At 45.8% G+C, this 21050-nt stretch overlaps 2 protein-coding genes and 1 long non-coding RNA gene across 5 annotated transcripts; 1 reads left to right on the top strand and 2 right to left on the bottom strand.

The window, feature by feature from the left end:
- Window positions 1-2060: 2060 nt before the first annotated feature.
- LOC147240269 (uncharacterized) lies at window positions 2061-20634 on the top strand. 2 transcript variants are annotated; one of them, XM_086193410.1, is made up of 3 exons: window positions 2061-2523; window positions 3308-4118; window positions 19175-20634. In XM_086193410.1, exons 1-3 carry the CDS (start codon window positions 2331-2333, stop codon window positions 19884-19886), a joined length of 1716 nt encoding a protein of 571 aa, XP_086049536.1. In that variant the 5' UTR covers window positions 2061-2330; the 3' UTR covers window positions 19887-20634. The 2 variants fall into 2 exon arrangements, with proteins under 2 accessions (XP_086049536.1, XP_086049535.1); XM_086193409.1 differs by lacking the exons at window positions 2061-2523; window positions 3308-4118 and adding an exon at window positions 16795-17126 and having other exon boundaries at window positions 18595-20634.
- On the bottom strand, window positions 5727-18005 carry LOC147240270 (uncharacterized). The gene is made up of 5 exons (XM_086193634.1): window positions 17520-18005; window positions 16479-17449; window positions 14674-15716; window positions 9699-10005; window positions 5727-8460 (listed from the first exon to the last, which is right to left on the bottom strand). The coding sequence occupies exons 2-5, from the start codon at window positions 16651-16653 to the stop codon at window positions 7352-7354; spliced, it is 2634 nt and encodes an 877-aa protein (XP_086049760.1). The 5' UTR covers window positions 16654-17449; window positions 17520-18005; the 3' UTR covers window positions 5727-7351.
- LOC147240271 (uncharacterized) lies at window positions 11681-13398 on the bottom strand. 2 transcript variants are annotated; one of them, XR_015111238.1, is made up of 3 exons: window positions 13314-13398; window positions 12968-13229; window positions 11681-12016 (listed from the first exon to the last, which is right to left on the bottom strand). It is a non-coding gene; the product is annotated as an uncharacterized LOC147240271 (long non-coding RNA). The 2 variants fall into 2 exon arrangements; XR_015111237.1 differs by having other exon boundaries at window positions 12968-13365.
- Window positions 20635-21050: the final 416 nt, after the last annotated feature.

Genomic DNA, 21050 nt, shown 5'->3' with positions numbered 1-21050 from the left:
TGTGTTTAACCCAAGACAAATGAGACAAACTGGTTTTGAACTGCTGGTGGATGTATTTGATCTGTTTACCGCACATAACTGCTGTATGTTAGTCACACATGTGACATGGATGGTGAGGCTGAGTGGGTGACCTGCACTCAACTATGTCCAACCTGAACACCTCGTTAGTCAGGGACGTCTGGTCGATCCTGATGACTGCAGTCCATTTGATCTTCCTGCTAGTTAATCCAAAAGTGTTCATCAGCAGTAAATACATGTTTTTCTTGAAGGAAAATAATCGTGCCTTATGTCCCTGAACTATAGAAAACCTGATTTTCTTTCCGCCCTATCCCTGCAGTTTTGGATCTGAAATACCTGGGGTACCGCAGAACTAGAACTAGAACTAGAACTAGAACTAGAAACAAACACTGAAAGATGACGTTAGCTTCCCAAAGGTTTTCCTTCCTCTGTCAAATGTGACAGGATGGAAGCTGATGATTGGTTATTTGCAACAACTGAAGTGATTTTTTTTTTTGTGGTTTTGGTTTCCCTGTATTTTGGGGAACTTGAGAGCAATTCTCTCTCCTACTACTGATAGTGAGGGAACTTGCAGGTCTGATTCCACTGTAGTTCGGCATGGGTTTTAAAATGTGCGTAGGGCCTTTTCTGGCCGAGGGCAGGAGACCCAGACTATCCTAGACTAACAGAATCTAATGGATTAAAGACATTAACACACATTTAGAGCTAATTTCAATCTAGAAAAGGATATTTATCTTTCCTGGGTGTGCCCTCTGTGTGGTGTGTCCCAGTATTGTCACATGTTGCAACTCATCCTTGTGGAGTTTAGTAAACATTAATAACTGACAAGCAATTCAGCTCCAGTTTCACTCGCAAAAAAATCTAAATCATAGAATTTCCTATTTATATGTATGAGGAAAATCCTCTAAATATAGATGAGGTTTTACAGCAACTTTGAGGACTCGTGATTGAGGAGAAATTTGTGCCATCTAGTTTTTACTCATGAGCAAATTCATGAAATCACAGTGGGTGGAGCACTTTCCTATTGAGCTTCTGTGCTGTTTGACTTTGTGGGTTTTGGAGATAAAGTCCTTCTATGAACTGACAGTAACCATTAATCCTCTGTAAGTTTGGCCAAATGAAGAACCCAAAATGGAAGAATATCAGACTTCACTTCTTCACACTTTCAATCCATCTGACAATCAGTGTAACTGACAGATGCAAACGTGTGAATTCTGCCGCTTTGGTCTGACTGTAACTTCCCAGCCAACAGAGTTCGCTGTTCTGTCTCTTCTTCCCTCCTGCAGTTGAACCACAAATGCTCTGTGAAGCCGAGGTTACCTCCAGGGAGACGACCCAGAATGCAGAACGGCTACATAAAGCCCCGAAATAGCTCAGCACACACCAAGTATTAATCAGCTAGCGCGCAAAAGGCTGAAACGGCTTTGGGCAAAACTTAACTGCCCTCTGGAATTTGTCTTGAAAATACAAGTATTGTAATCTGTGGTAGTCTAAATGAGTGTCAGGAGGCGCCACTTTTCACTGATGTACGTTTTAACCATCATCTCTTCCATACGGGGCAAAAATAGGTCAGTATGTGAGGTCAAGTGTGACAGTGGCGGAGGACTGGGACGTGGCAGGAATACTGGCGTAGATGTACTGCTGGACGGACGGCTCCTTCCTGGATGCCTGAAAAAAGCAACTTCTTCAGAATGTCTGAAAACAGCTCAGCCTCCAGTTCCACTGGAGCAAAAATCAATGATTATTTATAAATGCAACAACTCTGAAGGTGACTTACTTTCTTGACATGTGCGATGGATGAGGTACTGAGAGGCTCTTTCAGTTAAATGCTCACCAGTGTATTGACTTCTTAATGGGTTCAGGTACAAAAAAGTGAAGTTTTCTTGTACCTAACATCTTGTTTTGTCATTTTAGTTCCCCCCCCCCCTTTTTTTTTTTGCTGGTCTGCTGCTCCAGTCCAGTAGATGGCGATATTGAGCTTATAAGCTGTTTATTCAATGGCCATCAGGCTCAAAAGCTGATGAAGAAGACGAAAATGAAGAAGCAAAAGAAGAAGAAGATGGCGTCCACCGGAGGTTGACGTGATTTCCGTATCTTCACGTTTATATTTTACTTTCTTCTTTAAATGTTTGAGCGCATCAACAGGAAGGAAACATCCGAGCTTCTACGTGTCCGGATTTTGTGCCGTCGAGATTATTTGACCTCTGACCCCCCCAGCTTGCAGCCTCAGGAGTTAGCTTAGCCTGCTAGCTGGAGCCACCACCAGCAGCAGAGAGCCAGCTGGAGGCTCCGGTCGGTGCCAGAGAGGGAGAATGTGTCCGGTCCAGATGCTGCGAGCGCTGGTGAAGCAGCGCCTGACCGCGGCTGCTGAAGAGATATTCGGGCTGTTTGAAAGAACGATCGCGGAGTACGAGGAGCGACTTTCACGCTCCAGGGAGGAGAACGAGCGACAGCGACACCTGCTGGACGCTGTTTTGAAGCCTCATGTCCGGTTACACAGAGCAGGTCGGAGCAGCCGTTCCTCCACGGTGGTTCAGTCTGTTTCATTTTCGTTTTATATTCGAAATAAAAACGTGTTGTGCTCTCATCCAACTCACTCGGACGTGTATTTTTATATTTATTGTTGATAAAAAGATGTTGGTTAGCCTTTACGCTCCCCTGTAGAGCTGCACAATTAGTCAAAATTAATTGCAAAAAACAAATGCAACAGGATTGCATTTTTTCTTTCAGAAGAACAATTTTGTGTCGAAACTGCACATAAAGTCGAGCTGGTATGGATGATATTGCACAGACAGACCAGGGATAATCACCTCCGTGCTGCAGCCGTGGGTTGAGAGCTTCCCTTGAAGAGCAGGACAGCTTCTCACTCAGAACATCGAACCAGCGCTGAATATTGAACTCACTTGATAGCTTTAGGTTGTGGTGACGTCCCCCTGCAGCTTCCTACTGGATCAATACTGTTTATTGGCTGTCTTACTGTAAAAGATGGAGTTTGTACTGTCGTCCAGTGCCAGTAGAGGAGCTGGTGGATGATGTAGTGACACTCTTCATTGCTCGTATTTGAGCTGATTTGCTCCACGAGTGCTTTATGTCACTTACTGTATGTGTTGTATCTTCCATGACGCAACGATTTCATCTATCAACTCCTTTTTTAAAATGATAATAAAAGCAGACTTAACTTGCAGTTCATGTGTAGCTCGCAACCGCAAAACAAGAAGCTGATAAGAAACTTTCCAGCTTGGCCTCAACAGGATGTGTCAGTTTTCTAAATTCTGTGTTTGTATTCCAGTGATTCCTGCAGATGTGCAACAGCTGCTGGGGAGTCAAGAAGAGGTTCCCCCTGAGCAGCAGGAGTGGAGCTCCAGGGTGGAGCAGGAGCAGCCAGAGCCCCCCCACATCAAAGAGGAGCAGGAGGAACTCTGGACCAGTCAGGAGGGAGAGCAGCTTCAAGGGCTGGAGGAGGCTGATATCAGCAAGTTGCCATTCACTCCTGTCCCTGTGAAGAGTGAAGATGATGAAGAGAAACCTCAGTCCTCTCAGCTTCATCAGAGTCCAGCTGAGGAGAGCAGAGAGGTGGAGCCTCTAAGCAGCAGCTCCACCCACCACCTGAAGACAGAAGCTGATGGAGACCACTGTGGAGGACCAGAACCAGCCAGCAACCTGGACCCAGACACACTTTTACAGCCTGATACTGAGGGTGAAACAGCAAACACTCCTGCACCTGAAACTGAGGAGACTAAAGGACTTTCCAAAAGTGACAAGGACTGTAGAAGTGATATGAGATGTCACACAGACAGGAAACAGTTTAGCTGCTCCGTGTGTGGCAAAAGATTTGGTAACAAGTCAAATCTTATTTATCATATAAGAATTCACACGGGAGAGAAGCCATTCAGCTGCTCGTTCTGCTATAAAAGATTCAGACAGCGCTCAGATTTAGTCGCACACTTTCGAATTCACACAGGAGTGAAACCTTTTTCCTGCTCAGTTTGTAACACAAGTTTCAGTCGCCGTCACACATTAGTTATACACATGAGAACGCACACTGGAGAGAAACCATTCAGCTGCAGTGTTTGTGACGAACGCTTCACTTGGCAGTACCAGTTGAAAAGACACGAGTGTGGTGGGGAGAAGGGCAGCAGTCGGACTCTCCCTGGGAGTAAATGTCCCTGGGAGTTTTCATCTGTGGTGAGATCGGCTGAAATGGAGGACTGTCTTAGAGACTCCATGTGCCACCTGGACACTCGGGGTCCATCTGGACCAGCCCACTAACCCCCCAGCAGGCAGCAAGTGTTAGCAGTGTTCATCTGACCGTATATAACCTAGTTCCTACAGCGTGGGGGCAATCTGGCAAGAAGCAATGATGAGAAAAATGAAACAGAATGGAGGCGAGAGGGGGCGTTACTAAACTAAACATGGATCTGTCAAAGGGATCCAGGTTTATTCTTCATAGAGAGAGGTGATCCCACTGATCACCTGTCCTGCACAGTGCTTGAACTGAGCTGGATGTCTGCTGAATGCAAATGAGCTGCAGACTCCGCCCACTGTCCAGTAATAGTGCACATTGACAGTTCAAGCAAGCCTTCATTGAATGAAGCTGTCAATGAACGCTGAAGTATTCCAGAACCTTGGAGTTCCTAACAACATCGGACAGCTTGATTCTTTGCTGCATGTTCAATGAATGACGTGTGAGAATCTCATGATTGTTGTTCGGATTGGTGATCATTCATGAGATTTGACCAGAAACACTTGAACTGTTAATACATCCGACCAGCTGTAAATAAACATTTCCATCGTCATCTTCCGCTTATTCCTGCACATTAAGGGTTGGGGGGGTGGAGCCTATCCCAGTGTCAACGGGCGAGAGGGGGGGTTCACCCTGGACAGGTCGCCAGTCCATCGCAGGACCAACATAGAGAGACGAACAACCATTCACACTCACATTCATACCTACGGTCAATTTAGAGTATCAATCAGCCTCGTCCCCAAATTGATGTCTTTGGACGGTGGGAGGAAGCTGGAGTACCGGAGAGAACCCACACAGGCACGGGGAGAACATGGAGACTCACACAGAAAGATCCTGTGCCCGAGCCGGGACTCAAACCCGGAACCTTCTTGCTGTGAGGCGACAGTGCTGACCACTGCACCACCGTGCAGCCCGTAAATAAACATTTGAATTATTTAAATCTCAGCATTGTTGTTTTTATTTGAGGAATAATTGAATATATTTTTGAATTTCTGATGGACCCTGGATGTGAGAACTTGCAAATACTGTCCTGTTTTATCAGATTCATTTTCTATTTCTTAAACTACAAATTTTAGTCACAACTTGACCCTCAAGTGAAAATGTCACATTTTCTGATGTTTGCGTGTGAGATCTTGACGAATCCTGAAGATTGTGATGATGAGACCATCTTAAAGTGACAGTTCAACCAAAAAGGAGAACTCATTATCACGTCACCCTCATGCTGATCAAAGGTCGGTTGGAGTTTTCCAGTCCAAAAAAATACTGCTGGAGTTTCACAATAAAAAAAGTTTTGTAGCTCTCATGTTGAAATGAAGGGAGACCAACTTTCAAATGTAAAGCCCTGAAACACCTTCACACTGCTTGTGTGAAGGTGTTTCAGTGGTGGGAACTTGTTAGCAGTGTACGGCAGGTATGTGGTCAAATCACGCAAAACTGAAATGTGGTATTTATTGATCAGGTTTATTTTTGGCTGTGGTGTGTGTCGATCGAGGCACAGGTTTGTCTTGAACAAACAAACCTTGAGAAAGCTGAGTTCTGCTACCTGACACATCCTGAAGTCCAGTTTACGATTTCTGTCCCAGCAGACGTGAGGACGGATGTGAGACAACACAAGAGCAAAGCAGACATTTTGATTGTTCTGCTTGACAAGAAAACAAGAAAATGGTGACTGCGGAGTTTGGAGTGCACTTCTACAACACCCACTGTTGCTATATAGCTAATTAGCATCTATGTTTCATGGGCAGGAGATTTAAAACAAAGAACAACACAAGTGCCACAACAACAATACAGACAATACAACCGTACCAACAATAGTTCAGCACAGACTTAAAACCCACACAGGTTATCATACAAAACATACAGAGTACATATCACAGTCTGCATGTTGGGGACTAGATGTCACACACACGATTGTTTGGATTTGAACCATTTGGTTTTTAGAAATACTGAAACCTTTGTGGTCTCTAACATGGGAGGTGAATTCCATTCATCTGCTGCTGTGAGCATCCGAAAACCTGAATTTAGCTGAGCAGCAGAACAACGAAAACAAAATTGTTAAAGTGATGGTGGTGCAAGGCCATAACTTCATTTATGTACAAGACACAAACCTGTAAACCAAAGAGAACTGTCAAAAACCATGAATACTGAATGATAGTAGAGCAATAACAGATCCTTTTTTTGGGTTGTTTTTAACCAAGAATCTTCCATCGTCATTGCTTGCAGAGATTAAATGAGGGTTTTATTATACGAGTGCAGTCGCCTGGAATCAGCCTGTCACACAAATGTAACAGATAAATGCTAACGAGAAATCAGGTGCAAAAAATAGCTTCTCTGCCGTTAAAGGCAACTTGTGTCTAACATACCTGAAATTAATTGAAATAGCTTGAAAAATTGTGTAGATTTTTAATTAAGTTAGAATGAAGATTTATCCCCGGGTACTTCAAGTTTTCGATAATATTTATTACCTCTCCTTGAGATACAACATCACTGTTACATGCGACCATTTTCCTTGATTGAGAAATTCACGACCTCTCACACTCCAAGTTGGACAACTGATCCTTCAACACTGCAGTGAGTCTGGAAGCAGCTTGTGACCTTGTGTGTCATCCTGTCGTTGATAAATGAGATCAACAGAGCCGTTCGGAGGATTGATCCCTGTTGATCCCACGGTGCGGTAAGCATTATGAACCCATGCACTCGGTTGTGCTCTCGATGTCAGGGAGGGTTCTACCCATGTAAAGACTCAGTAGAAATGTTTGGAGAACGTTGTTGTAACCGTATCAAAAGCTCCAACAGGACCTCCCATCCAGATGGAACCAGTTCAACTTTGGAAAATTCCCAGGTAGAAATACAGAGACGTCAACTTTTTCAGTCACTTGGGAAGACAAAATATCATGAATTTTCATTTTTCGCAGCTACGCTCACTGACTAATGCAAAGAAATGTGATTCATATGCATCAGCTGTCCATATTACCAGTGAATGTGTGATTGATGACGTGAATCACTGACGGGAGTTCATTTATAACAACTATGAGCAGATGAATAATAAGCAGAGCTCAGACGAGGCTGCATCCTCCTGACTGAAGGCCATCAGGATGCGTTCAAGGTTTCAACTGGATCGAGCACTTTGGGTGAATCAGAAGGTCCTGCCTCCCGAGCAGTTGCTGAATGCAGCTTCATATGTCTCTTCAGTGCCCCCTGTTGAGTGAAACTTTTATCACAGGTATTGCAACTGAAGGGTTTCTCTCCTGTGTGAACTCTCATGTGAATCTTCAGATTTCCCTTTTGAGCACAACTTTTACCGCAGATGTTGCAGGTGAAAGGTTTCTCTCCTGTGTGAACTCTCATGTGTTTGGTCAAGGCTGCTTTCTCAGCACAGCATTTCCCACAGAAGGGACAACTGTAGGGTTTCTCTCCAGTGTGAACTCTCATGTGAATCTTCATATTCCCCTTTTCAGTGAATCCTTTGCCACAAAAAAGGCAGCTGAAGGGTTTTTCCCCTGAGTGATATTTCATATGTCTGTTCAGGTCCTTTTTAACGTGAAATCTTTTGCTACACACCAAGCAGATAAATGGTTTCTCTCCTGTGTGGATTTGTTTGTGCAAATTCAGGCTTGAATCGCAGTAAAATATTTTCCCGTGTTCAGTGTAGGTACATTTTTGATCATCACATAACCTCTTGTCATTTACAGGAACTACATTATTAGCAGAATTGAAGTCCGACTGAGTCCTACTAGGTTTGAGCCAGTCATCATCACTGATGTCCGTCTCAGAAGAGTCTGACATCTCATCCTCAGTATCAGGATGTAAAAGTGTGTCTGGGTCCAGGTTGCTGGCTGGTTCTGGTCCTCCACAGTGGTCTCCATCAGCTTCTGTCTTCAGGTGGTGGGTGGAGCTGCTGCTAAGAGGCTCCACCTCTCTGCTCTCCTCAGCTGGACTCTGATGAAGCTGAGAGGACTGAGGTTTCTCTTCATCATCTTCACTCTTCACAAGGACAGGAGGGAATGGCAACTTGCTGATATCAGCCTCCTCCAGCCCTTGAAGCTGCTCTCCCTCCTGACTGGTCCAGAGTTCCTCCTGCTCCTCTTTAATGAGGGGGGGCTCTGGCTGCTCCTGCTCCACCCTGGAGCTCCACTCCTGCTGCTCAGGGGGAACCTCTTCTTGACTCCCCAGCAGCTGCTGCACATCTGCAGGAATCACTGGAACACAGAGGAACACAGGATGGGAAATCAGTTAGATAACATGATTTGATTCATTCGTTTATAAATGAATTTCCTGACCAACAGAAATTCCTTGCCAACATGGTTTCAACTGTTCTCCAGTTACAAGAGTGCTTCATTTTCATTCTTGGAGAGATAGAAACCTTCATTTGAACGATGTTTGATGAGAATACGGTCAGGCTGAACATGAATATTGGTGCATGAATTTGTTTGGCAGCTTTATTTTGGGATGCAGATACGAGACGTTCTGACAGGTTTGAAGTAACCTTATGCTCTTGTTAAACACACCAAATAAATACTGAAATGTTTGGATGCCACATTTCCTTAGAAAGATGTCTCAACACATTTTATCATGAATGAAGAAGAAGAAAATTCAAATAAGGGCAGAGAAGTCCTTCCCTCAGTCTAACTTGACCATTACAAGCAGAGGACTTGTTTTTAATCCCACTAACACACATCAACCTGAGGTGTGTGGTCACCTCATCTCACCACTTCTCCCCTCTGAATGAAGAGAAATTTAGATTCTCCTGGTTTTGTTTGAGCAGTGGTGATGTCACTCTTCGGTTTTCTGCCTTGTTTTGTCCTTCAACGTTTTGTATCTGTGGAGGAATGTTGTGTGATGAAAGAAATTATCAGACACCAGAGCCCAGCTGGAGACTCTGAGACGTGTCCACTGGACGTCCACCACAGACGTAGGAGGTTGCTGTGAGATGAGGTTGAGTTCAGCTCCCTGGGACGTCTGAGTTCCTCCCTCCTAAACAGCCACATTGATAATCTTGGACCAGTAACACCGAACTAGAACATCCTGCACAGAGGTGACCTTCACGTAGTCCAAACACAGCTACGCATCACGGCAACGCCGGCGCCGTGAGACTATCAGTGCGTGTTCTAACAACAAATTTAACCACAGCCCCCCCCCCCCGACCCAGGCCAATGCCCAGGGTCAGTCCAGCATTTCACCTGATAGATGAATTATGAGGACGAGGCCCGTAAAGTTCAAACAGACATCAGATAAAATTCCTTGTCATCAACCTTCATAATCCATAATTTATAATCCATGTCCTCTTGACAGCGACACGTCAGCTCCCTCTGATGGTGGTTTGATTGACGGGAGTGAAACATCTGTGGAGGATATTTTGTCTACAACTCAAACTAGATGTCATGACATTGCTGAGGTCAGGATGTCTGTCAGTTTCCGCTGTGGCTGTGACACTCACCTCCGCTGTCGGTTCCCTCAGTCTGACCGGACTCCTCCGGGCCTCTCCGGGCCGCGCTGGTGGCTTCGAACACAGTGAGGATGACCTCCACCGCCGCGGTGATCCGCTCCGCCACCAGCTCCTTCAGCTTCTCCGCGCCGGCCTGTCCGCGCTCTTCCAGCAGCCGGAGGATCTGCTCCGCGGCCGCCGCCAGCTGCTGCTCGACCACCGCCCGCAGGCTCCGGCTGTCGCTGCCTTTGCACCGTTTTTTGGACATTTGTGTGGAATCTCCGCCGAACAAAGAGCGGAATGTAAACAAAGCGACTTCCTGGTTCTCAGAGCAGCGTCGTTACGTACAGACGCCAATGTCGCATGAAGTTGTTACGTCAGAAAAAACAAATTCAATGAAGTCCACGGGCCTTTCACTGAGGGACCATCAAGACGTTCCTGTGTACAATCAGTGACGTCACATGGGAGGCTAAGGAATATCGTTATGATCGATTTACTATGAAACTAAGTTGTGATTAAATGATTATTAAAGAGTGAACATTTTTATTTGCTCGTATTTTATTCCACTAATATGAGCAGACATGAGTGATTTTGAATCACGTCTTGATTTACACTTCACTTTTTCACTCCCTTTTGTGTGAAATGTGCAGTCAGCATCTCCTCCCTGCCGCCAGCGGTGAGGGGAGTGTTTTCTCTTCCTAACTTGTCTCTGTTTTTAGGGGCGGAAGAAGAAACATGACGTGCTCAGACGGGTTGACGTGTTTCTGTGTCTTTTTCTAAAACTTTAAAATAATCCGAGATCGTTTGTTTGTCTCCATCTGCAACATTCGTCACCTTTTAGCTCCCAGCAGGTTCAGGTCTGCACCCGTGAATCTGCCCTCGGGAATCAGACGCTGAACTCAGGCTGAAGCTGCTGGCTTTGACCTCTAGATCGAAGCGAAGTAAAATCTGGTCAACTGGACGTAAGTTTATCTTGAAGACGTTTCTCCTCTCATCCGAGAGGCTTCTTCAGTTCTAGTGAAGAGTGTGGAAACTCCAGCTTATAAACCTATGTGGGAGTGGTCAGTGCTATTGTGGTGGAAACGACCCTCCCGAGACTCACCTGGCCTCCCCAAACGACAGTCGTTGTGCGGTGTCAGGGAGTTTCAGGGGTGGTCGTTAGGGAGTTTCACCGACCACTCAGATGCTAATGGGCTGTGCTGGCAGCAGCCGTTCCACATGGGTCTTTCAGCTGAGCTCTTTGGGGAAGCTTTGAAAGGACTTGGTTGTAAATAGGTGAAAGGAAATGTCGCAGTCCACCTCCTCTGTTCAAAGATGGTTTCTCTATCCTGACGTGGATGGCTTCTTTAACTCCTGAGGTTTTGTGAGGCCAGGTGAGTCTCGGGAGGGTCGTTTCCACCACAATAGCACTGACCACTCCCACACAGGTTTATAAGCTGGAGTTTCCACACTCTTCACTAGAACTGAAGAAGCCGCTCGGATGAGAGGTGAAACGTCTTCAAGATAAACTTACGTCCAGTTGACCAGATTTTACTTCGCTTCGGTCTACGATGACCTGGATGAATGAGAACCTACACAGACAATTTGACCTCTAGAGGGCAGCAAGTGAACACCAATCAGCACTGTGGCGCGTGGACGCAGGTGACAGTCATGGAGGTTCATGGAGACAGACTTTTCATAGACTTTTTCCTCTTAACTGACGTCACGTACAGGATGTCACGCTGCTGCCTGATCAAAACGTGAGAAGTGACTAACAGGGACCGAAAGAGCCTTTTAATTAAAGAAACAGAAAAAAAACGTGATTTGCACTGCAATTTTTAAATTTATTTCATTACTGAAGTATATTTATATTTGAAGAGCTTATTATCAGTCGTCCATTACATCTGGGGGCCAAATGTGGCCCAGGCACTTGAAAACGTCACCTTCAGCATCTTCAAACCCTCCACGAAGCAGCACTGGACCCCGCAGGCGCATAACAAAGGCCACCTCACAGCTTCCAGCATTCCACAAATATTTATTCATTCACAAATGTTCTAAAAACCTTTTTTTAAATCATTTGAAACATTTTTCTTCGTTAAAAAAGGAAAAGGAAAAGAAAAAAAGTGCCGATGCACAACGTTGAACATTCAATTTCATATTTGAAATCATAACTTCTCAAGTCCACCGACGGCTGAATCGAACGCGAGGTTCCATGAAAACACAACGAGACCACAACTGCAGCAGGCGATCCCACTCTAGCCTCCTGTCCACTTCCTCCTCTGGCTGGGGTGTTGGAGCCGCCGGCCGCCAGATGCTTGGCTCCTCCCCGGCTCAGTGGCTGCTCCCTCCCCCTGGAACAGACACAAAACTGAATTCCTCATTTTTGGGGGGTTTGCTGTGATTGTTGGTGTCAGTCAAGCAGACAACAACCAATCTGCTTCCGTTCTGTGGTGACGGGCAGGTTGTTCATCCTGCACCTCAGGACCTGGGGGCCTCAACTGTAACCACGGCAGCAGGTGAACGCACAGGGTCTCCCTCCCTTCTGGTTCCTGGAGGATCTGACAGCCTCCAGACTTTGGAGACACCAGCGTGACTGTCACCAGGAGCGTCTCCACAGTGACCGACACAGACGACACGCACGCCGCAGCTGGTTTCTAGTAACGTAAACTCAGCAATAAGAAGCTGCTCACCGTGTCCCGTCAGCGGGGGTCCAGGCGTCTCCCCGGCACGCCTGCTGTGTTCAGGCAGGATGCAGCTGGATTATGAGCTCTCCTGTCACCAGGAGGCCATGACAGGCCAGCTGGCAGCAGCTTCCTGAGGTGCTGCACCAGGACAGCCCCCCCCCCCCACACACACACACCTCCTGCAGGCCCTGTGTGTGTGTTTGTTTGTACTTGGGTTTTGACCTTTTCCAGTATAAACACAACCTTACCAGAACCTCACGGGGACCAGCGACGGCCCAAACGCAGCACAACGTGACTCATGAAGTTAGTAGTTGATTCAAGTTAGGTTGAGGTTGAGATTGAGATTAGGATTAACGTTCGGGTTAAGATATCCACGTGAACAGAAGTCAATGCAATGTCACAAAAGATACGCAACCTGTGTGTGAGTGCGTGTGTGTGTGTGTGTGTGTGTGTCTGATCTCCTGACGCCAGGTCAGTTTCCCAGTTGATGTTGCTCATTTCAAAGCTAATAACGATGGACGGGGATCGTGCGGGACACAGCTCATCCTCCAGGAGGTCTGGTCCCCGAACCGAACCCCCTGCTAGCTAGCATTAGCACAGCAGTGCGCGGGGACCGACCTGCTCTGTGCAGCCTGACTTCGGGCTCCAGCACGGCATCCAGCAGCCTCCTCTGGCGGCAGATCTCCCGCTCTGACCGCTCAACTCTGTCTTCGTACTCCGCCACGGTTTCCTGGAACTGTCCGACGATCTGCTCCGCAGCCGCCGTTAGCCGCTCGGTGAGCATTGCTCTCAGCACCGGGACTTCAGCCGCTTCTTCTCCTTTTTGCAGCTGCAGCAGGAAGTCTTCAGCGGCGGCGTTCATCTGTTCGTGTACCGAGAGCTGCAGGGACGACATGCTGCTATTTTACGACACTTTCAGCCTTCCAGCGAACAAAAAGAGACCACGACGAGAATAAACACGCACCCACTGCTCCGTATTCAGTCACGGTTTCCTTTCTGGGGCGAAGCGGGAGAGGCGACCAGCGGCCTCTGGTGGACGGGAGGAGAACAACCGTCCTGACGTACAAGCTCTTTAGTTTTTAGCCTCTTCTCGACTCAGCGTGCAGCTCAAATTCCTCTCAGAAAAACCAAATCGGTCTTAGCATCTGGCTCCTTGGTGACAGAAACCAGTTCACCAAAAATATAGAATATAGTTCCAGGCGTGACCTCCCTCTCATTCATCTTAGCCTTCCAAGTTGAGCATCCACAAGTTAAAAGGAAATGTGACGAACTTATGGACAGGACAAAATGTTGACGTTATTTATTCAGCCCAAATCACAAGTTTTCCTGTTTTTAACATTTGTACAGAAAACATCTTTTTACCTCAGACCTGAATTATTCTCTTCTGTTATTAACCCTGTGAAAATGCCATTGACAGAACATAAATACAGGCTGAGAGTTGTGATGTGAGAGATGGAAGGAGCGAGTCAGAGGCGTGATGTCAATAACAAACGGCTCATTTTAATCCACCGCTGAGATGAGGATGAGACAGGACGGCGCTTCACACACGGCCGGGAACTGTTAGGCAGGAGTGTTTCCTTTCACAAGAGAGCAAACCTGCCCTGCGATCAGTGGGTGGGACCTCAGACAGGAGGAGTCCCAACACCTCAGGAGGAAGGGGGTTTTTAGGTTTGTCTTCAGAAGTTAAAAGAGTCCGAAGGCTGCGGGAGTCCAAACATAACAAGGCATCATGCTGAAATAAGGAGTTGAATTTCAAGGCAGCTTCCACGGCAGGTCACCTGACATCATACATGACCAAAAACCAAAATAAATTACATGCAAGTGTCAGTAAGTAGTAAAACTCATCAGTCCATATATCTAAACAAAATGTGTTAAAGGTGAAGTTGATGAGATTTACTCAACAATTAGTAAATGCAGTTGGTGAAACGGGGGTTAATCAGGGGGTTGAATGACCCGGATCACTGCAGGTGCAGCCCAATCCAGTCTGGTGTTCGGTTCTCAAGACCTTGGCAGACAACATTTCATCCACTCTTGGCAAAACAAAGGCACACGTTTTTGCTCATATTTTGTTGAATGAAAATATAACGAGCTGTCATCAAACCGCATCCCCTCACAGCGAGAGATGGCTCATGTTCAGGTTTATAAAATTTGACCGTGCGTAGGTCAGGTTTTACAAATCTCACTTAAAACCATTTCTGCCTTTGACCGTGCACATGGTGCGTCGTCCTCTTTATTACTACTACAAATATTTGATTTCTGAGTGAGGAGCTTGAAGGAGCCTCAGATTTTGCCGCAGCCTCCTGACTGAGAAACGTTCAGGAAATATTCAACTGTTCCACAAAGTCAACTTGATGATTCACCTTCAAGGGTTCCTCCAACTCCTGACTGTCCACGAAGTGCAAGTTGCACATGTGACTCATCACATTCCCTCTATTCGTAAAACACTTTCCACAGACAGAGCAGATGAATGGTTTCTCCTCCATGTGAACTCTCATGTGAACCTTTAAACTCCCCTTCTGTGTAAAACGTTTATCACAAATATTGCAACCAAATGGTTTCTCACCAGTGTGATATTTCATGTGTGCTGTCATGTTTCCCTTTTGTGAGAATCTTTTACCACAGACTGAGCAGATAAAAGGTTTCACTCCAGTGTGAGTTCTCATATGTTGAACCAATATATTACGCTGGGTGAATCGCGAGTTACAAACTGAGCAGGAAAAAGGTTTCTCTCCTGTGTGAATTCGAATGTGAGCAACTAAATCTGAGCGTTGCCGGAATCTTCTGCTGCAAAGTGAGCAGCTGAACGGTCTCTCGCCTGTGTGACATCTCATGTGTCGGTTCAAGTTTGACTTGTCATTAAAGGTTTTGACACATTCAGAGCAGCCAAACTGTTTCTTGTCAGTCTGACATGTCATATCACTTTTAGCGTCTTTGACCCTTTTCAAAGATTCTCTGGCCTTCTTCCAGTCTTCACTGTCATCGGTGTCAGGCTCAGGAGAATTGGGCATGTCACCGTCTCCACAGCAGTCTCCATCAGCTCCTGTCTTCAGGTGGTGGGTGGAGCTGCTGCTTAGAGGCTCCACCTCTCTGCTCTCCTCAGCTGGACTCTGATGAAGCTGAGAGGACTGAGGTTTCTCTTCATCATCTTCATTCTTCACAGGGACAGGAGTGAATGGCAACTTGCTGATATCAGCCTCCTCCAGCCCTTGAAGCTGCTCTCCCTCCTGACTGGTCCAGAGTTCCTCCTGCTCCTCTTTGATGTGGGGGGGCTCTGGCTGCTCCTGCTCCACCCTGGAGCTCCACTCCTGCTGCTCAGGGGGAACCTCTTCTTGACACCCCAGCAGCTGCTGCACATCTGCAGGATTAACTGGAACACAGAGAAACACAGGATGGAATCCATGGGTTTATTTGAGCTGAAGGTGGATGTGTGACATTGAGAATGCTGCATGGCTCAGAGGAGCTCATCTCGTTGGTTCAATGCACAGCCGTGACGAGGCGTCTGAGACGATGATGCTGAACTCCTGATGAGCAGTGAATAATTGATCCAACAAACATCCAAGATGCCAAAGTGTGGATGAAGTCTTGGTGTTGCAGCAGTAAAAACTCTTGTCAAATATTAAGTGTTTCAGGTCTGACATGGAGGAATCGGAACAACTTAGTCATGGTGTTTCCTCCTCAACTCAACTGGTTCTGCAGTGATTGAGACACATGACAGGAAAAACAACTTAGACTTTCATGTGTCAACCAACATGAAAACAAACTTGTTTATGATTTGGAGACAAAAACTGAGACCTGCGTGTTACAGCGATGAGGGTTCATCCACTGAGATCCTGACTGAGAATGACTGGACTCTTCAAACCTCTGATCTCAGACCAGCAGTCCCAGCCTGCAGGTCTCCTGTTCGTGTCGTGTTTGGCTCCAAGCTGCTAATAACTGCTGCTGACAGCTGCTCGGTGTTGGGCTGCTGCAACTCTCGGGAGCTTCTCGTCTCATCGGCCTGCACTTCAGCAGCAGCTAGCTGCGGCTAACAGGCTGCGTGGGGGAGCTTTAGCCACCGTTAGCTTAGCATGGGTTCCCCGCACCGTCAGCAGAGCAGCAGCGTGTTTCCAACAACAGACAGATGACAAACCTGCGTGTCGCAGCTTTATTTCAGGTGTCAGAACCACATCCAGCAGCTTCCGATGGCGGCGCTCCAGCTCCTCTTCATACTCGGTGATTGTTCTTTCAAAATGTCCAAATATCTCCTCGACGGCCGCGTTCAGCCGCTGGTTGACGAAAAGCTTCAGACTCTGGAGTCTGGACATGTTCTACAGTCAGAGGAGGAAACTGAACACTGGCGCTGCTGCTGATGTTCATCCGCCTCAGACCAGCTGGACGCTCCACTGTGGAGACAAGAACACGCGAGCCTACACTTCCGGGCCACATTTCAAATTAAAGGAGATACGCCCTGTTTCTACTGTTCGACTCGCTCAGGGTTAAACTTTTATTCTCCCGTCCTTTTAATATTGAAAATTTCATTGGATTCCCCGCTTTTTATTTATTATATGTGGAATTCATGTCTTAAAATACTCCCGCCGGTTTCCTGCAGAAGATTTTATTTTGAAACAATCTACCAGGCGAGACACTTTTTAACTTATGACTAAAGCGGCGGAGGGAAGCCACAATCAGACCTTTGATAAGGTGAGGAAAACCCCAGCGTTCAGGTGTGGAACCCGAGCAGAGATGGAGCAGCAGCTGCGGTTCGTTTCACACCCGGAAACCAAGCCTCAAACTGAAGGTTTGTGACGTTTTTTACTCCGGAAACATGTGTGTTGTGTTGCTAAGCTAAGGTTAGCTTCAGCATCCACACAGCCTGCTAGCAGCAGCGAGCTCCCGTTGCAAGCTTCGATCGGTGACGTGAGGAGTTTTGGCAGCTGTTTTTGTGTGTTGTCATCGTTGTGGACGCTGACTTGTTTCTCCGTGGTCTTTCGTCATTTGCTCACTAAATCAGCCAAAGCGGTTGTGAGGAGAGATGAATCCATTCCTGCAGCTCGCTGACCGGCATCAATTTCAGCTGCGAGGGTCGACGATCCTGGAGGCCATTTGAGTTTTGCTGTGAATCTTTAGACAAAAATGCAACATCAGTTTTGTCCCTCAAACTTTTATATACAATCAAAAGTCCATTTAATACCTGAAATATGTCCATCCATCCATTTTCTACTTTTTACCCTGTGAAACGTGGTGGGGGTGGAGCCTATCCCAGCAGCCTTCCCCCTGGACAGGTCACCAGTCCATGGCAGGGCCAACACATAGAGACAGACAACCATTGGCTCTCCCAGCCACGCCTACGGTCAATTTAGAGTCTGGATTAACCTGGTCCCTCTTGATGTCTTTGGACTGTGGAGGAAGCTTGAGTACCAGAGAGAACCCAGCAGGAACAGGGAGAACATGGAGACTCACCCAGAAAGACCCCGTGCTGCAGCAGGGGCTCCACCCACAGCCTTCCGTCACGGTGCTGACCACTGCTCCACCGGTTCTGATTTTTGGAGTACTCAGTGTCTCAATGATATTTCAATCTCAACAATATACTCTTATATCTGTTCAATGAATTTGTCAGGTGCCACATGAAGACTTCAACAGGTTTCACTTGTGTTAAAGGTCCATAGTTAAAGCCTCCCTGGTGAAAACTGCCAGAAGAAAAGCAAATTCATATGAATGAAGCCACTCCTCCTGCATGACGCAACATTTAGTCACATGTCTCAGAGTGCTGGCTGTAGACTGACAGACCTGACTGGGGAGTTTTTCCACTCGAGACGCTCACAGAGAAGCGAACATGGAGGAATCAGCACTGAGCAGTGATTCGTCTGCTGGTCCTGCTGCTCCACCTCGGCTGTCCTGCAGCTACAGCAGCTGCTCCACTTGCTTCCAAACAAGATCAGAGATTTATGAAATTGTTGCCATCGACATTTGACATCCATAACAGGAGGTTTCCCTATTTCCCTGGGAGAAGAGAAACTCCACTTTGGACTATTAAAGCCCAGCTGGCCATGCATGATGACAATAGATACAGACCGAAGGAAAGATATTAAAATATCTTCATGAAAGAAAGAAACTTTAAATCAGCCGAATCAGTATCAATGGATCAGACATGGTAATAAAAAAAGAACATTGATAAATCCTTGTTGCCATGTGGTGGATACATGGATTTCCATGCACACCAATTAAAAGTTCTTGTGTTCATTGACAGCTGTGTGTCCTTCTGTCAGTTTTACCTTCAGATGTGCGAAAAGTGATTGTTGGTGAAGAGGATCAGCAGGAGTGGAGCTCACGGGTGGAGCAGGAGGAGCCAGAGCCCCCCCACATCAAAGAGGAGCAGGAGGAACTCTGGACCAGTCAGGAGGGAGAGCAGCTTCAAGGGCTGGAGGAGGCTGATATCAGCAAGTTGCCATTCCCTCCTGTCCCTGTGAAGAGTGAAGATGATGAAGAGAAACCTCAGTCCTCTCAGCTTCATCAGAGTCCAGCTGAGGAGAGCAGAGAGGTGGAGCCTCTAAGCAGCAGCTCCACCCACCACCTGAAGACAGAAGCTGATGGAGACCACTGTGGAGGACCAGAACCAGCCAGCAACCTGGACCCAGACACACTTTTACACCCTGATACTGAGGGTGAGATGTCAGACTCTCCTGAAACTGAAAATGATGAACAAAATTGTATCAAGCTCACTAAGACTAATTCAAGTTTAAACTCTGTGAAAAATAGAAAAGGTGCTGAGATTGATCAAAGATATAATTCTGGTGAAAAATCAACTACCTGCTCTGAATGTGGAAAAATATTTAACTCAAAATCAAGTCTGAATAGACACAGGAAAATCCATACAGGAGAGAAACCTTTTAGTTGCTCGCTTTGCTGTAAAAAATTCAGGCAGAACTCAGATTTAGTTACTCACTTTCGAATTCACACTGCAGAAAAACCTTTCTCCTGTTCAGTTTGTAACACAAGTTTCACTCGGCGTCTCACATTGGTCCGGCATATGAGAACCCACACTGGAGAGAAACCTTTTTCCTGCTCAGTATGTCAAACACGTTTCATTCGGCATCTCACATTGGTTCGGCACATGAGAACACATACTGGAGAGAAACCTTTTGTCTGTTCAATATGTGGTAAACGATTCTCAGAAAAGGGAGACATGACAAAACACATGAGAACACACACTGGAGAGAAACCTTTTGTCTGTTCAATTTGTGGTAAACGATTCTCGGAAAAGGGAGATTTGACAAAACATATAAGAATACATGTTGGGGAGAAACCATTCATTTGCTTAGTTTGTGGTAAAAGATGTTCAGAAAAAGGTGACATGACAAAACATATGAGAACACACACTGGGGAGAAACCTTACATTTGCTCATTTTGTGGTAAAAATTTTGCAGTTAAGGGAAATATGATGACGCATGTGAGAAGACACACTGGGGAGAAACCATTCAGTTGCAGTGTTTGTGACAGAAGTTTCACTTGGAAGTACCAGTTTAAAAGCCACTCGTGTGAGAAAAGCAGCAGTAAATAAAGCTACAGGACTGTACATAATTCATAATTTCTTACAACCTTAATTGTTTTGAGTGGTTGAGGCAAGAAAAACGTGGATGTTAAAGTCAGTATAAAAGAGTAAAAGCTCTTTGTTTTGGTCATGCTTTGTGCACCATGACTCTGTCCACATGTGAATAAACCAACCTGTTGTCTGATTTCATTTTTCTCTGTTGAAGTATTAATGTGTGTAATTAACATTTGTGCAGGTATAGAATCCGAAGGGTTTAACAAGTCTGAGACATGGATGCAGACACGAACATCTCCATTAAGTTACTACACGTTATGAAGTGCAAGTATGAATTTCTGTTTTAACATGTTGATGTTATTCAACAAGCAGCAGAGTTTAAACTTTCTTGTCAGAAGTTAAAAGTTCCAGCACCCATTTGCTGGTGCACAGGTGGGTTGATTACAAGCCCGATGACAGATCGTGTGTGAAATCACAAACATTCCATTAGAAATGAGGAGGATTCTGCTGTTGTTAAGTTACGGGGTTCATTCATTCACAGATTCATCAGGCTCTCTTGAACCTGAGAGTGTTGACAGCAATGACAACATTAAACCCAGTGACCTTCAGCCCACAGAGAAAACCAAAGTACCTTTAAGTAATAAGAAATGTCAAAGTGGTGAAAACGACGACCAGCTCTGAATCTGTAACAACATTTTGTCTGTGTAAAGCAAACTTGTATTTCCCCAAGAAAATGCCCACAGAATAAAAGCTGCTTTGATACTACAACACACATGAGAACTCACTGATCTGCTCAGATTGTGTCAAGCAATTCTCATGAGAGGAAAACTTTTTGGTATCTGGGGAGAAATATTTCAGCCGCTGTATTTGTGACAAAAGATTCAGTTGCCGTGTCACAGCGATATACAAAAACTGCCTGGAAAAGTCATAAAATTAAATCTTAAAATGTTTCCAAAGATGAGTGTTTAACCCAAGAAAAACAACAAATATATATTTGTCAAAAGATGTTTGTGGGCAATAATTTCACTATTGAAGCGACAAATTAAAAGCTCCTAATATTTGGGACAGGGTTAAAAGAGCATCAAAGTCCAAGTAATCTACTCGTGCTGCTTTGCTGTGCTGGTATCTTTCCACTGACAAAGCTGAAGCCAAACATACTACCAGGCTACACATTTACAA

Source organism: Aulostomus chinensis, chromosome 22 (genome assembly GCF_037954235.1).
Source record: "Aulostomus chinensis isolate RoL2024-O1b breed Wild chromosome 22, RoL_Achi_v1.0, whole genome shotgun sequence".
Taxonomy (NCBI): Eukaryota; Metazoa; Chordata; class Actinopteri; order Syngnathiformes; family Aulostomidae; genus Aulostomus; species Aulostomus chinensis.
The sequence above is the reverse complement of the archived record's forward strand: the minus strand, read 5'-3'. Positions and strand labels throughout refer to the sequence as shown.

What these genes read in the sequence shown, in the direction of transcription:
- LOC147240269 (XM_086193410.1), top strand. Translation starts at nt 2,331, where the DNA reads ATGTGTCCGGTCCAGATGCTGCGAGCGCTGGTGAAGCAGCGCCTGACC. An exon ending in TGTCCGGTTACACAGAGCAG is followed by an intron (nt 2,524 to 3,307) that starts GTCGGAGCAGCC and finishes TTTGTATTCCAG; the next exon opens with TGATTCCTGCAGATGTGCAA. An exon ending in CGCTTCACTTGGCAGTACCA is followed by an intron (nt 4,119 to 19,174) that starts GTTGAAAAGACA and finishes CTCAAAATCAAG; the next exon opens with TCTGAATAGACACAGGAAAA.
- LOC147240270 (XM_086193634.1), bottom strand. Translation starts at nt 16,653, where the DNA reads ATGTCCAGACTCCAGAGTCTGAAGCTTTTCGTCAACCAGCGGCTGAAC. An exon ending in AATAAAGCTGCGACACGCAG is followed by an intron (nt 15,717 to 16,478) that starts GTTTGTCATCTG and finishes TCTGTGTTCCAG; the next exon opens with TTAATCCTGCAGATGTGCAG. An exon ending in TGAGGGAACCGACAGCGGAG is followed by an intron (nt 8,461 to 9,698) that starts GTGAGTGTCACA and finishes TCTGTGTTCCAG; the next exon opens with TGATTCCTGCAGATGTGCAG.